Here is a 13,226-nt window from a genome sequence, read left to right on the forward strand (position 1 = left end):
GTCCATCAGGAAATGTGCTGGAATAGCGTGGCATTGGCTGGCGCATAGAAAAAAAATGTTGGAGGCTGTTCGGGCTGCCCATGGCTTGCAGCCCGCCAAATTCGATATACGTGGACAAAAATAATGCTTGACAACAAATGTCCTCACCGACGCCTGAAGACCCCCCGCCAGCACTCGTTTAAAGGGTGTCTACAACTAGTTTCTGAAGACGACGCTTTTTCTAACATTACAGCCGCGCACTATTCCGGTCAATCAATGTGTCGCAGCGATGGTGTGTCTAATCTATGCGCGTAGAAATAAGCTAATCTCAGCAGGCACCTGCGTACGAATTAGCGTTGAGGTTTTGTTACAGCTCTATGTAACTGTTTTTTGCGCTCTGGATGGAACGTGCAAGCATGCCCGCTCAGTGTGGAGTGGCCACTCCGAGCGCTGTACTTTGACAGCGTATTTATGTAAGGCTGGATGTCACAGAGCGCTCTAGTTTGGCCCTGTGAAAATAACGTCATTGCTTGCCATCTCTAGCCTGATTACCGCATGGGTAGCGCCCTTATCTCCACGCAAGGGTTCGCTGCTGCTCGCCCTAGTAGGGCAGCTCTGCATAGCGGCCTGAGCGAAGGCGCAATCATTTAGCACGCCTTGCCTCGGATTGAGGTGCCGTAGAATTGGCGCGGAAACTTCGCGCTTCACGTGTTTGTCCACGCACCGTAAGACGGTTTACCGGTTATTGCTTATTTCGCACATTACCACAGAGGCATAAATGTCATTTTAACGCTGCATCATAATGGGCCCCTTCCGGCATCGACATCCGTTTGAAATTTTGACTGACGCTGCGCCCCTACCGGCACATGGAAAAGGCACATGGAGCATCGCAACGAAATTCTCCGGGTGATGCACGCCATGACAGTACCGCGAGAAGCGCACGTTCTGAATGGCGCAACAGCGCAGGAAGATCGCGTGCTATTTGTGCGCTGCAGTAAGACTGCTTCCACTTATAGCGCCGCGATAGCGGGATCGCCGCGTAAGTTATAATGTCTTGCATCGGGCCAGGTCACTTGTGATTTCCCGGTGTGCTCACTGCTCACGTGGTCGGCTCAAGTTCCTTATAGCTCGTCTCGCAAAGTTGAAACTCGGCTACGATTGCAACGTTCCGATAGAGGCGAAACGTAGAAGACGCCCGTGTGCTGTGCGGTGTCAGCGCTCGTTATATTTCCCAGGGTGCTGAAAATAATACTGGATCCCTCCACTGTGATGCCTCCTTCTGTCTTTACTCTTAATCCAGGCTTTCTCTCTTCCATCGCGGCGTGGTTGAGGTGCCCACCGAGAGAAGGTACAGGCACGGCGCATTTAATTTCCAAAAATGAATTTTCAGTTTTCTGTCAATTGCAAACACACCGCATAAGTAGCCTTCGCCGACCGCAAAAAGAACGTCTTGGGCGCAGCGCCAACTCAAGGACCAAAAGCTCTCTGAGCTACACAAAAGGCAAGGCGCTCAAATCATTCTTTAGACCTCAACTGCAGCCCTGGACGCAACATGGACTTCTCTTTTACCCGGCCTGTTGTCTGCAAGGCTCCATATTGCACACTTCGCAAAGTGTTCTAGTACCAAGAGTCATTCTTTTTCTTTCTGTACCGACCATGCATTTCTCACTTTCTGTCGCTCATTAGATATATCAACTCTTCTAGTTGGCTTTCCGCTGAGAGTTCAAGAGCCTCCCGTTCTTTAACACAGTTAACGTTACCACGGTTGCTATTACTTTCTCCAATTACACAATCACACTGCCAGTCAGAACTCTGAAAAACCAGCTTGGCTTCACTGGGCGCTGGCATCATAGTTCTTACTTGCAGGCTAACAAAAACGAAGATGCGATCTAAAACGATGTAAGCAATAAAAATGACTGCACACTGCTTGTAAAGACGAGAATAGGTGTTTTAAAGGAATAAATACGCCGCTGAGTATCTGCAGTTTTTGACGAATCAAAGTCGTTTAAAATGTGTGATTCTTAGATACCTAGTGAAGCTCTTCTAGCATCTGTGGAAGCCTTACCTCTGGAGGTATGAGGCGAATGCCTGCCGCGTTCAAGAGATTCGAAACACTGGCAGCGCAAAACGAACCGCATGCACAGTAAGGCCCTGAAGCAAACCCTGTTGTTCAATACTTATGACTGTAGCTGTGTAATGTACATACACTGCTCGTGATAGAAAAGAGCTTTTGCTGGACAGTACAACTCCCTTATATTGGCCTGTTGTGCAAACACGGAGTGATGGAACGATCACCCGAGCGGTTACCACTGGTCCATTTCTTTACGATGCATCTAGAAAGTGTCGTGCTCTCGCACCGCTCGCATGACGATCTAAGTCATTTTCATACATTATTGCCTTTTCTTCCCATTTCTGAGCAGATTCTTTTCATTTTGCCAGTAAATGGCAGGCAACCGAAAACTAATCCGATATTTCTCTGCTTTCCTCTTCATCTAATGACGATTCGCAATTCTTGATTGTTATCTTTAACATTTATTCAATGTTTATTTAGCCAATAAAAGGCCGTGAACGTTTCAGATATCACTTACACAATTAACGTAGCATCAGTTCTTCGCATAGAGCGTGCATTTGCGCGTCTGCCTTCATGTGATAATACACTGAACGATATACTCACCTTGTGATGCTCTTCATCAACGGACACCTTGAAGTTAGCCAGAAATTTTGCAAGCATTATCTTCATCTCTAGAAGCGCGAAATTGCGACCCAGGCATTCTCTAGGTCCTTTGCCGAAAGGCTGGAAGCTGACAGGGTGGATCCGAGACCTGTTCTCGGAGCTGAACCTGCATGTGCACACAACCTAATATGTAAAGCTGGATATTGTGTTCACTTTCTTATGAGAGCACAGCGATCAGGGAAAATGAACCGTGACTTCCGTAATGGTTCATTGTTTCCTAAAGACAAGCGTAAGAGTCTCAATACTGCAAGGAGTGGCTTTGCTCAGGAAAAGACCACCCTATAGTGTTTCAATGGATCTTTCGACACTGCAGACTCGATGGAAATGAGACCGCCGACGCTGAAGCAAGGAGCGCCTTCAGCACTGGCCTGCGTACAGCTGTACTGTTCTCTAGACCGCACACCACTTGTCTCCTTTCGGAATCAATGAGGAGTGCGACGGCTAGTTGTTGGGCCCTGCCAGACACTCGACACATGCCGCTTAAACGGTGTTGCATCTGGGTTGCAAGCCCCAAGGGTAGCGTTGGCCTGGCGGCCTGGGGCAAAGCTGGAAACATCCGAAGGTCCCGGCAAAGGATGAGTCGACTGGCAACAGAACAACTTGTTTATTCTGGCATCTCAAAAGAGCAGCCGGTCAGGGCGACCACGTTACTCGCAGGAAGAAATCGGAGTCTCTCTCGGCGTCCGGGGCAGCGGCGTTTTATACCATCGGAGTCGAGGGCAAGAGGGAACGGCTTGGGAAGAGTCATCCGATACGGCGTCGCTTCGACATGTCCAGACGTGACGGGCGCGTCCCCCAGGCCGGCGCCGGTCAGACCTCCTCGCCTCCCAGTTGGGGAGCTCCTCTCCCCGGCTGCCGCGCTTTGACAAGCGTGGGCAAAACATGCACACACACACACACGCACGCACGACGACACGTGGCACTGAAACCTGCCTGGACGCGCTTGGCGGGAGGCGTTGCGGCCGCGATGAACGAAGCCGCGGCGTCCGTTGCATCCGCGCCGGCTATACCGCGCGTTGTAGGCGAGACGTAACAGACCGCCCCGCCGGGAGAAGGAGATCCCGATGGTCAGGGGACTGCATCCGCTGTCCAGAGGGATGTCGCTCGATGATGCTCGTAATCGAAACCGATCGTCCCTCGACGTTGCTTGAGCGCAGCGCACAGAGAAGGCCTCGTTCTCGGGTTCAGGATCACATAGGACACTACAAAGTCACTTCGGGAGAGTTGCCATTTTTGTGCTCGTTCCCAGCAAGCGTTAGAACTACGCCGAAACGCAACCGCTCAGTCAGCAAGCACGAGACAACCCTCACTAAGCTCTGCCAGGCTCTTTCCCCTTTTATACTACTGCCTAGTTCCTTACAGTAGTCAAGCAGCACTCAGAACGCGTCCACAAATTGGAAAATTGCACTAGAAAGCACATAATCACTTTGAAACACTAAACAAAAGCAATATGTTAAAAATCCTGCCTCAGGAAGAAAACATCAGTAACCAACAACTTTGAGGCGGATTCCTACGTTAGGGGCTTCGACTTAAGCCATCGGCGTTACCGTTGAGACTCCCCTTTTTGTAACGCACCTCAAAGGAATATTGTTGCAAAGCTAGGCTCCAGCGCAGGAGGCGGCCATTTTTGGGAGAGATGGTCTGCAGCCATTGGAGAGGGCAATGATCCGTCTCAATGATAAACCTCGAGCCGGCTAGGTAGCATGACAATTTCTGAACGGCCCACACGAGACACGCACACTCTTTCTCGGTGGCGCTGTACGCCTGCTCACGACAGGTCAGCTTACGACTAGCATACAGGACGGGGTGTTCCACTTCTCCATTGTCCCTTTGGCACAGTACAACGCCCATGCCTCGCTCACTAGCATCGCACTGAACAACGAACCCTTTTGTATAGTCTGGCGATCGTAGCACAGGCTGGCTTGTTAGGGCGCTCTTTAGGGCGCTAAAAGCTCTTTCCTTTGTCTCGCTCCAGACGACTGTTTGGGGCTCTGCTTTTCTTAGAGCATCCGTCAGGGGAGCCGCGATATCGGAGTACCTGGGGATGTACCTCTGATAGTAGCCGGCGACACCTAAGAACGACCGAATATCGGTCTTCGTGCGCGGTTGCGGGAAGTCTCGCACAGCGGCCACCTTTATTTCAGAGGGGCGGCGACGACCCTGTCCAATCACGTGACCGAGGTAGACAACCTCGGCCTGTGCTAATTGGCACTTGGGAGCCTTGATTGTCAAGCCCGCTTCGCGCAGGCGGGTTAGCACTGCCCGCAAGTGTGCCATATGCTCAGACCAGGATGCGGAGAATATCGCTACGTCGTCTAAATACGGTAAAGCGAATTCTTCCTGTCCCCGCAACACTTTGTCCATGAGGCTTGAAAAGCAGTATGGCGCGTTCTTCAAACCAAAACTCAAAACTTTAGGACGGAATGTTCCCATTGGTGAAATGAACGCCGCATACCTACTAGCCTCTTCTGTAAGTGGAACCTGCCAATAACCCCTGACAAGATCTAGGGTGGAAATAAACTGAGCGCTACTAACTTTCTCAAGGCGCTCCTCGATGTTAGGGATCGGATAAATTTGATCCTTAGTGATGGAATTAAGCCTGCGGTAGTCGACGCAAGGACGAGGTTCCTTGCCCGGTACCTCAACTAAAATCAAAGGGGAGGTATAATCACTCTCACCCGCCTCAATAACACCGAGCTGTAGCATTTTCTTTACCTCAGCCTCCATAATATCGCGCTGGCGGGGTGACACCCGGTACGCCTTGGATTGTACTGGCTCTGGGGAGGTAAGTTCTATATCATGAGTAAGGACAGAAGTCCTACCAGGCCTCTCAGAGAACTGACCTTGAAACTCTTGTAAGAGTTGGTGTAGCTCGGTTTTCTGCTCAGCCGACAGCGGTGCTTTAATGATTAAGTCACTAATGACCTGATCAGTGTCTTCCCTGTTCGTCACTGAGCCTAGTCCCGGAAGCTCGACCGGAAGCTCTTCTAACTTTCCCTTGTCGGGCATTTCCTCTCCAGTACCTGGTGCCTTCAACGCTACAGGCTCAATTTTATCCAGTTCTGACGTGCTCGGAATATCAGCTTGCTGCGCCTCCGACCCTTTTTCATTGTTCGACAACGTCGGCCCCGCAACTACCGCCTTTGCAGCGAGCTCCCGAACTCCTGATCTGGTTAAGGCCTGAACGCTAGCCTCACCAAACAAAAGCCCCTTCTCGCGCAGGAGGTGATCGGACCTGTTCGAAAATAGGTACGGGTACTGGGGGGGCAGCCTAGATGACACTACGGCCTCCGTCTCAAGTGCTCCGAAAGGTCCTTCAATAAGCACTTTTGCTACGGGCAGACACACGCTATGAGCTTCCACTGCTTGCTTGATCCATGCGCACTCGCCCGTGAACATATCGGGTTCTACGTAAGAGGGGTGAACTACATCCATTGTAGCTGCGGAATCACGAAGCACTCGGCACTCTTTCCCGTTCACGAGGAAGTCTCGCATGTAAGGCTCGAGAAGCTTCATGTTCTCGTCAGTGCTACATAATGACAAACACACGACTTCTCTTTTTGTTTCTGGACGCTGCGCCGAAAAGTGACCCGGCTTCTGGCACGTATAACACACGCGCGCTTGCCTCCTCTCGAACCGCTTTCTGCGTTCGGCTTCGGCTGCCGCCGTCTCCTTACGTTCGGTCGGACTGCTTTCACTCGCATCCGCACTACGCGTGTCCCCCCTTGCTCTCATGGGTGTGAACTTCGGCCTCTCAGAGTTGGAGCCAAATTCACCCTTTTGACCGTCCTTAGCTCCGCGAGCCCGACGCGTCACAAACTCCTCGGCTAGCTCGGCGGCTTTAGCCACTGTACTAACGTCTGGCCTCTCCAAGACCCAGTACCGCACGTTCTCAGGTAACCGACTATAAAACTGTTCCAGCCCGAAACACTGCAGAATTTTCTCGTGGTCACCAAACGCTTTCTCTTCTTTGAGCCACTCCTGCATGTTTGACATAAGCCTGTAGGCAAACTCTGTATATGACTCATTTCTGCCTTTTTCATTTTCCCGAAACTTCCGACGGAACGCCTCCGCTGACAGCCTGTACTTTTTTAGCAGACTCGATTTCACTTGGTCGAAATCCTCTGCCTCCTCTCTCTTTAGCGAGCGACTACGTCGGCCGCCTCGCCGGGTAACAAAGTGAGCAAGCGCTGTGGCCACGTTTCCCGAGAGAACCCCTGCTTCTCGCACGTTCGCTCAAAGTTAACCAGGAACAAACCAATGTCCTCTCCAAGCTTAAACGGCCGCATCAGGTCAGTCATTTTGAACGATACCCGTTCTCCTGCACCGTGTGCCTGACTTCCATTACGAGCGCGTTCCATCTCTACCTCGAGACGCTTCATTTCCAAAGCGTGTTGACGGTCGCGCTCTTCTTTCTCTTTCTCTTTTTGTTCTTTACGTTCGCGCTCGTCTTTCTCTTTTTGCTCTTTACGTTCGCGCTCGTTTTTCTCTTTTTCTTTTTGTTCCCTCTCCTCAATGGTCTCAAGGCATTCCGACAGCTCGTCATCCTCAGCCTCCAACTCAAGAATAGCCCTTAGCAGTTCTGGTTTTCTGAGTTTGTCTGAGACATCCAGACCCAACTCTCTTGCAAGCTCCAGCAATTTCGGTTTGCGCAACGACTTCAAATCCATGGCTGCTCCGAATGCTGCTTTCTCTACTGCCTACTATTGTCTTGCCGCAATCTAACCCGGCAGCAACGACAACACAATTACCAGCTCTGTTTCTGACACTAACAAAAGCCTGGCAAAACTCAGAAGAAGAAAGTCCCGCACTCACCAAACCTCGCAGCCAAGAATTCAGCGCAGTCGTTCCGCTGCAGGCAACCAGTCATCACACAGGGCTCGTTGCACTGCTCCCGGATGGTCGTTGTGCTGCTCAGCATACAGTTGACCGCATATCTTCGCTGCTGGCCTCCGTTGTCGGGATCTCACCGCTGGCAACCAGTTGTTGCAAATGGGTTGCAAGCCCCAAGGGTAGCGTTGGCCTGGCGGCCTGGGGCAAAGCTGGAAACATCCGAAGGTCCCGGCAAAGGATGAGTCGACTGGCAACAGAACAACTTGTTTATTCTGGCATCTCAAAAGAGCAGCCGGTCAGGGCGACCACGTTACTCGCAGGAAGAAATCGGAGTCTCTCTCGGCGTCCGGGGCAGCGGCGTTTTATACCATCGGAGTCGAGGGCAAGAGGGAACGGCTTGGGAAGAGTCATCCGATACGGCGTCGCTTCGACATGTCCAGACGTGACGGGCGCGTCCCCCAGGCCGGCGCCGGTCAGACCTCCTCGCCTCCCAGTTGGGGAGCTCCTCTCCCCGGCTGCCGCGCTTTGACAAGCGTGGGCAAAACATGCACACACACACACACGCACGCACGACGACACGTGGCACTGAAACCTGCCTGGACGCGCTTGGCGGGAGGCGTTGCGGCCGCGATGAACGAAGCCGCGGCGTCCGTTGCATCCGCGCCGGCTATACCGCGCGTTGTAGGCGAGACGTAACAACGGCTAGATCTGGCGATGACCTTTCCTGTTCCTCGCGGAATACCCCTCCCTATTGCATGCATAATCAATAGATTACACTTAAACGTCGCCTTCACGCGCAAATACTTGCACTTAATAGGACAAGCGGACTCCCCGGACTGTACCACATGTGGCGTGCTAGAGGCTGTCGAAGGTGTTTTAGCGGTGTGTCCAGCATATACATGTGAAAGACTCATGCTTGCATCTGTTTTGAAGTCTATGGACACGAGGCCCCTCTCGGAGGATTTGATCCTCGGTGCTTGGCCAGATAGTTTGAAAACTACAGACACGAACCTTGCCTCGCGTTTGTGATGTTAGAAAGTGTGCCTTATTTATTTATTTTATTTTTATGTATTTTCATTTTCCTCCTCCCATCATCATCACCCCCCATCGTGACCCTCTTTTTTCTCCTCTCGCTGTTCCCCAGAGCAGAGAAGCAGGCCAGATATTTTTCAGGCCAACCTCTCGGCCTTTAAAGTCAATAAACCCTCTCTCTCTCTCTCTTTCTCTCTCTCTCTCTCTCTCTTGCCCTTACAATAATTTCAGTGGGTGTAGCATCGTAGTATTTGCAGCAAGATTTGCCAAGCCTGATCGCGGAGATTTTAGTGGTCCAGTCGTCCCTTCAGTATTTATTTGTGTTCCCAGAAAACCAGTCATGCTGATATCACGGAAAGTTTACCTGATAAACATTTATTTTCCATGTGCAGGCCAGTGTATTCGTCATTTTTTCAGCGTCTTCAACGTTGATTCGAGCCAGAAATTCTTCAGAAATGCTTCAAAATGGGCTGGTTATTGTCACTGCCTTATGTTCTAACGGTGCTGGTTGAAAAAAACGAAGTGCTTGCCACGAGCAACAGTTCGTAAAATATGTCAAAGCAGTTGTATGCAAACATACCATAGGTCTACTTTCTAGCTTATCTAGGTTAAACTGACCGCTGTTTCCACAAATGTCTTCAAAATACAAGTACACATGTGCACCCTTGTCATTGTTCCCAGCTCTTTGGCGCTGCACTGCTCTACATCAACATGCACATCACAGTGTGACCAAACATAAACTATGCTCAAGTCGACCGACAAGAAATGCCGAGAACATTTGGCATCATAATGCATGTTTTAGCCAGGGAAGCAGAGTGCAGCACCGAGCCGTTGGTATGTCTTAAAACTATATTTATTTTTTCGCCATTACTTACAAAATACATGTTGCGTATGTAAATCTTGCGCATGAAGAAGTGACGTTGTCGTGTAGGAAGAACGGAAAGAGGAACAATACCTTCCAGCGTGCCGATATCCCTCAGCTCCGTCACGGAAGCTGAGGAAGTCGCCATCGCAGTCGCTTATCAAGAGGGAAGAAAATCAAGAGAAACGCTGACAATACTAACAGATCCCCAAAGAGCATGGCGAAATTTCTAAAGAAGAAGGAATGGTAAGAACGCAAACCGAAACCTGAATCACACTGAAAGGAGAGCACAACTTAGCCAAAAAATAACATGACTAAAGGGACACGAGAGAATTGCATACAGGGCGTCTATACATTTGAATCACGAGAATGAAATCACCAGAAAAATAAGAAAGAGGTGGAGTGCATATGGCAAGTTCCCTCACGTCATGAATGGCAGTTTCTCACTATCCCTCAAGAGAAAAGTATACAATAGTTATATCTTACCGGCACTCACCTATGAGGAAGAAACATGGAGGCTAGCCAGAAGGGTCAAAATTAAATTAAGGACAACTCAGCGAGCCGCGGAAAGAACAAGGATAAGTGGAATGTAGAGATACTAGAAGCGCGCCTAGTGGAGAAGGAAACAAACGCTGGTTAATGACGTCTTAGTCAATATCAAGAGGAAGAAACGGGCTTGGGCAGGGCATGTAATGGGAAGGCAAGATAACCGCTGGTCCTTAATGGTAAAAGAGTTGATTCCAAGAGAAGGCAGGCGTGGTAGGGAACGGCAGAATATGAAGTGAGTGAATGTGATTAACAAATTTACGGGGAGACGGTCGCCACAGCTGGCTAAGGTTCTAGGTTATTAGGAGAGACATCAGAGAGACCTCTGCCCTGAAGTGGATGAGGTCAGGTTGGTGATAATGATACATTCGAATAGAGTGGTCCGAGGATACGCAAACTGCCAGGCTCTCAACACATTTGTGGTTCCATAAAAGAAACTAATCTCACTCTGCGTGCAAGACGATAACACAGCGCCTCTTCCATTGCTCTTAGCTCTGGTCTATTACGGCAGGCTACGAAACTGGATGCTGTGCAGGACATAGTTTCGCTCAGTTGCCTTTTAAATTATTAAAGCTGTGGTTGTGAGGAGACCATCGCTCATCTTCCCTGTGATTGCCCTGTATTTGCGAGTGCAAGACATACACTGTGTTGTACCCTGGACCGCCTCAATCCTCGCCCATTAACAGAGCAAAAGATCCTCGGTGCGTGGCCACAGCAGTCGACTGCCCTCAAGGCATACAAGGCACTCTTTGCCTACTTGAGAGCGACTGGATTGAGTGACAAATTGTGACCGCGTTGTGCGTGTGTGTGTGTTATGCCTTTTTCCCCTTCTCTCTTCCTCCTTTTAGTCCCCTAATTCCTCTTCCCCAGTGCAGGGTAGCCAGCCGGAACCCCTTTCTGGTTAACATCCCTGCCTTTCCCTTTTTCTCTTTATCTATGTAAAGTCCCCACGTCACTGAGGGGAAATTGTAGTCAGCATGCATCGGCTGACATTTGTGTCTGAGTAGGGCTAATATATGGTGACGCTCAATAATGCTGCAGTCGCTGCCAGATAGGGTCCTGCGGGCGCACTCTTACATGTAAATTTATGACACCATTTGTATGAGGCCTGCATGCTGAGTTTGTGGTACCCGTTTTAACATATTCTTTTTGTTTCCAGTCTTTTTGTAGTATGCCAAAGACCAGAAACTACCCTTATGAATTTTTTTATTTATTTTTATGTATAGATACTGCGATTTAGTACACATCATTCATCGCAGGGTGGGAAAAAACAAACAAAATACAAGCATATAAGCACGCTCAAATTCATAGCATTTGCAGGCACATTTCAAACATCAGTAAAGAAATATGATTAACAGCCTCGCTATTGAGTTTGCTCCATTCAGCAATTGTCCTCGGAAAAAAAGAATTTTTCAAGCAGTTACTTCGCGCGTTAAAAGTTTGTGGCTATTAAGGAAGTGAACAATCCCATCCTCTCCTTCTAAATTATTTACTTCCTTGAGGTTTTGAATTCAGGGAGGCACACAACACAAAGACAAAAAAAAAACAACGTTGCTAGCGCTGCGCTTTAGGTTGGGTACTTCTGGAAATTTCATACGTCTCGCAAACTCAACCGCCCGGTTTACAGCGCTCACGTTTCCTAAGTACGTTAAGTGTAGTTTGTGATATTAAGCTATTACAAGCGCGGCGTGAGCCTAGAATCGTGTAGATTTTTGCATGCCCTATTGAGTAGGAAAACGTGATATATATGAGAGCCTTAAGATGGTAACGGCTGATCAGTGAGTTAAAAAAATATGCATGCATCTCTCGCCATCGCAGGCATTCTTGTTCTACGTATTATTAAAGTGTTATAGCTCCTGCATTTTTTACCTTTCCGGGTCGAAGTTTCCAGGCTCCCGCCACACTTCTGGGTCTTGGTGCAGGTAACTAACAGGCACCATGACGCTTAGCCCTTTAGGAATCTTGACTCCTTCATATTCGTAGGTCTTTGCGGCTCGCCTTGTCACGAACCTGAATATGATTATTAGAGTGAAGTGTTCATTATCGTGTGTACATGTCTGAGCAACTCATCTGCCTTTAACGAAATAACATGGCTAGAAGAGTATGCCAGATTATTCATTAATCCCTGGTGTGGCTCTGAGCCAGTGGCAAGGCTTTCATTTTGTTTTTCTTCAACATGTCGCCGATGCAAAAAATAAAGATTTATTCGAACTCTTTTTCATGCATTTTCAAGGTATGCGGACTCTAAAGCTTGATTTTGCGTTGTTCAGTTTACGGATAATAGAAAAACACGCGATTAACTAGCTAGAAAAAAACGATAAGCGCTCAAAACACGGGTGTTTGAATTCACTGATGGAGTTAAAAAGCGCAAGACGTTATAGAGTGGAGATGGATCTGACGAAGTGAACACATTAGGTAGTTGAATGAATCAGGGTGTCTGTTTCTAAAAAACTATAATAATAATCGCACACCGGTGTCAGAAGATGTTTCCCTGCAGGGAAAGTTATATATGCTTTCGATTTGTCTCGTCACTCACCCAACGATTCCAGTATAAAAGCGCATAGATTCATTAAGTACCGAGTCCATATATTGCATTTTCAATACGTTTTTGTCCGTGAACTGGTTCTGCAAAATAAAAACATCGCTTGTTTGCAGATGTTTAAGAGAAAGTTTAAATACTGGAGTAAAAATTACACCCACAATCAGTATTCAAGTGTCGCGGTTGTTTCTTTGTCTGCAAAAATAAGTAGTTCACACCCTTTAAGGTGCACAGTTTTTCAGGTACTGCGATAATTCGGTGTACTGCGTTGCTATATTCGACACATGGGCGTAGTGTCCGCCACCCCATGAGGTTGACTAGCACTACTTTAGACCTGGGCTCCAAGCCTTTGGAAGTGGAAAGTGTAAGAAATATTCAATGGTTCTGTCTTCCCGCTAGTAACAAGTCAATGGGACTGTTAGACGCATCCATTAATAGCGCTGATTCTTTTTCAAATTTTTCTTCCGAACTAGAAGCCGCGTTTTAGAAACAAGTGTTGTGATTAGAAAACTGTTCCCACTGTCGTCTATTTCAAGAAGCACACGATGTGATGTGCCCATGTTAATGTTTTTGAACCAGCACGTGTTTTCTTTTTAAGTTACTTGAGCAAATCTGTCAGCTTATGCACCAATGGGCAGCGTATGACCATGCACCAACAAGCCCAAAAAGCCGCACTTTTTATTTTCAGTTTTTCTGTGCTT

The 13,226-nt window shown here is 48.6% G+C and overlaps 1 protein-coding gene across 1 annotated transcript in view; it reads right to left on the bottom strand.

The window, feature by feature from the left end:
- The window catches only part of LOC144102360 (cytochrome P450 3A14-like), a 40,440-nt gene that overhangs the window by 886 nt on the left and 26,328 nt on the right, over nt 1–13,226 (bottom strand). The window contains exons 11-13 of the mRNA XM_077635652.1: nt 12,523–12,611; nt 11,856–11,996; nt 2,654–2,819 (exon numbers count right to left, since the gene is read on the bottom strand). Of these exons, the coding sequence (XP_077491778.1) occupies nt 2,654–2,819; nt 11,856–11,996; nt 12,523–12,611 (396 nt within the window). The remainder of the gene's footprint in view (nt 1–2,653; nt 2,820–11,855; nt 11,997–12,522; nt 12,612–13,226) is intronic.

Source organism: Amblyomma americanum, chromosome 8, assembly GCF_052857255.1.
Source record: "Amblyomma americanum isolate KBUSLIRL-KWMA chromosome 8, ASM5285725v1, whole genome shotgun sequence".
Classification (NCBI taxonomy): Eukaryota; Metazoa; Arthropoda; class Arachnida; order Ixodida; family Ixodidae; genus Amblyomma; species Amblyomma americanum.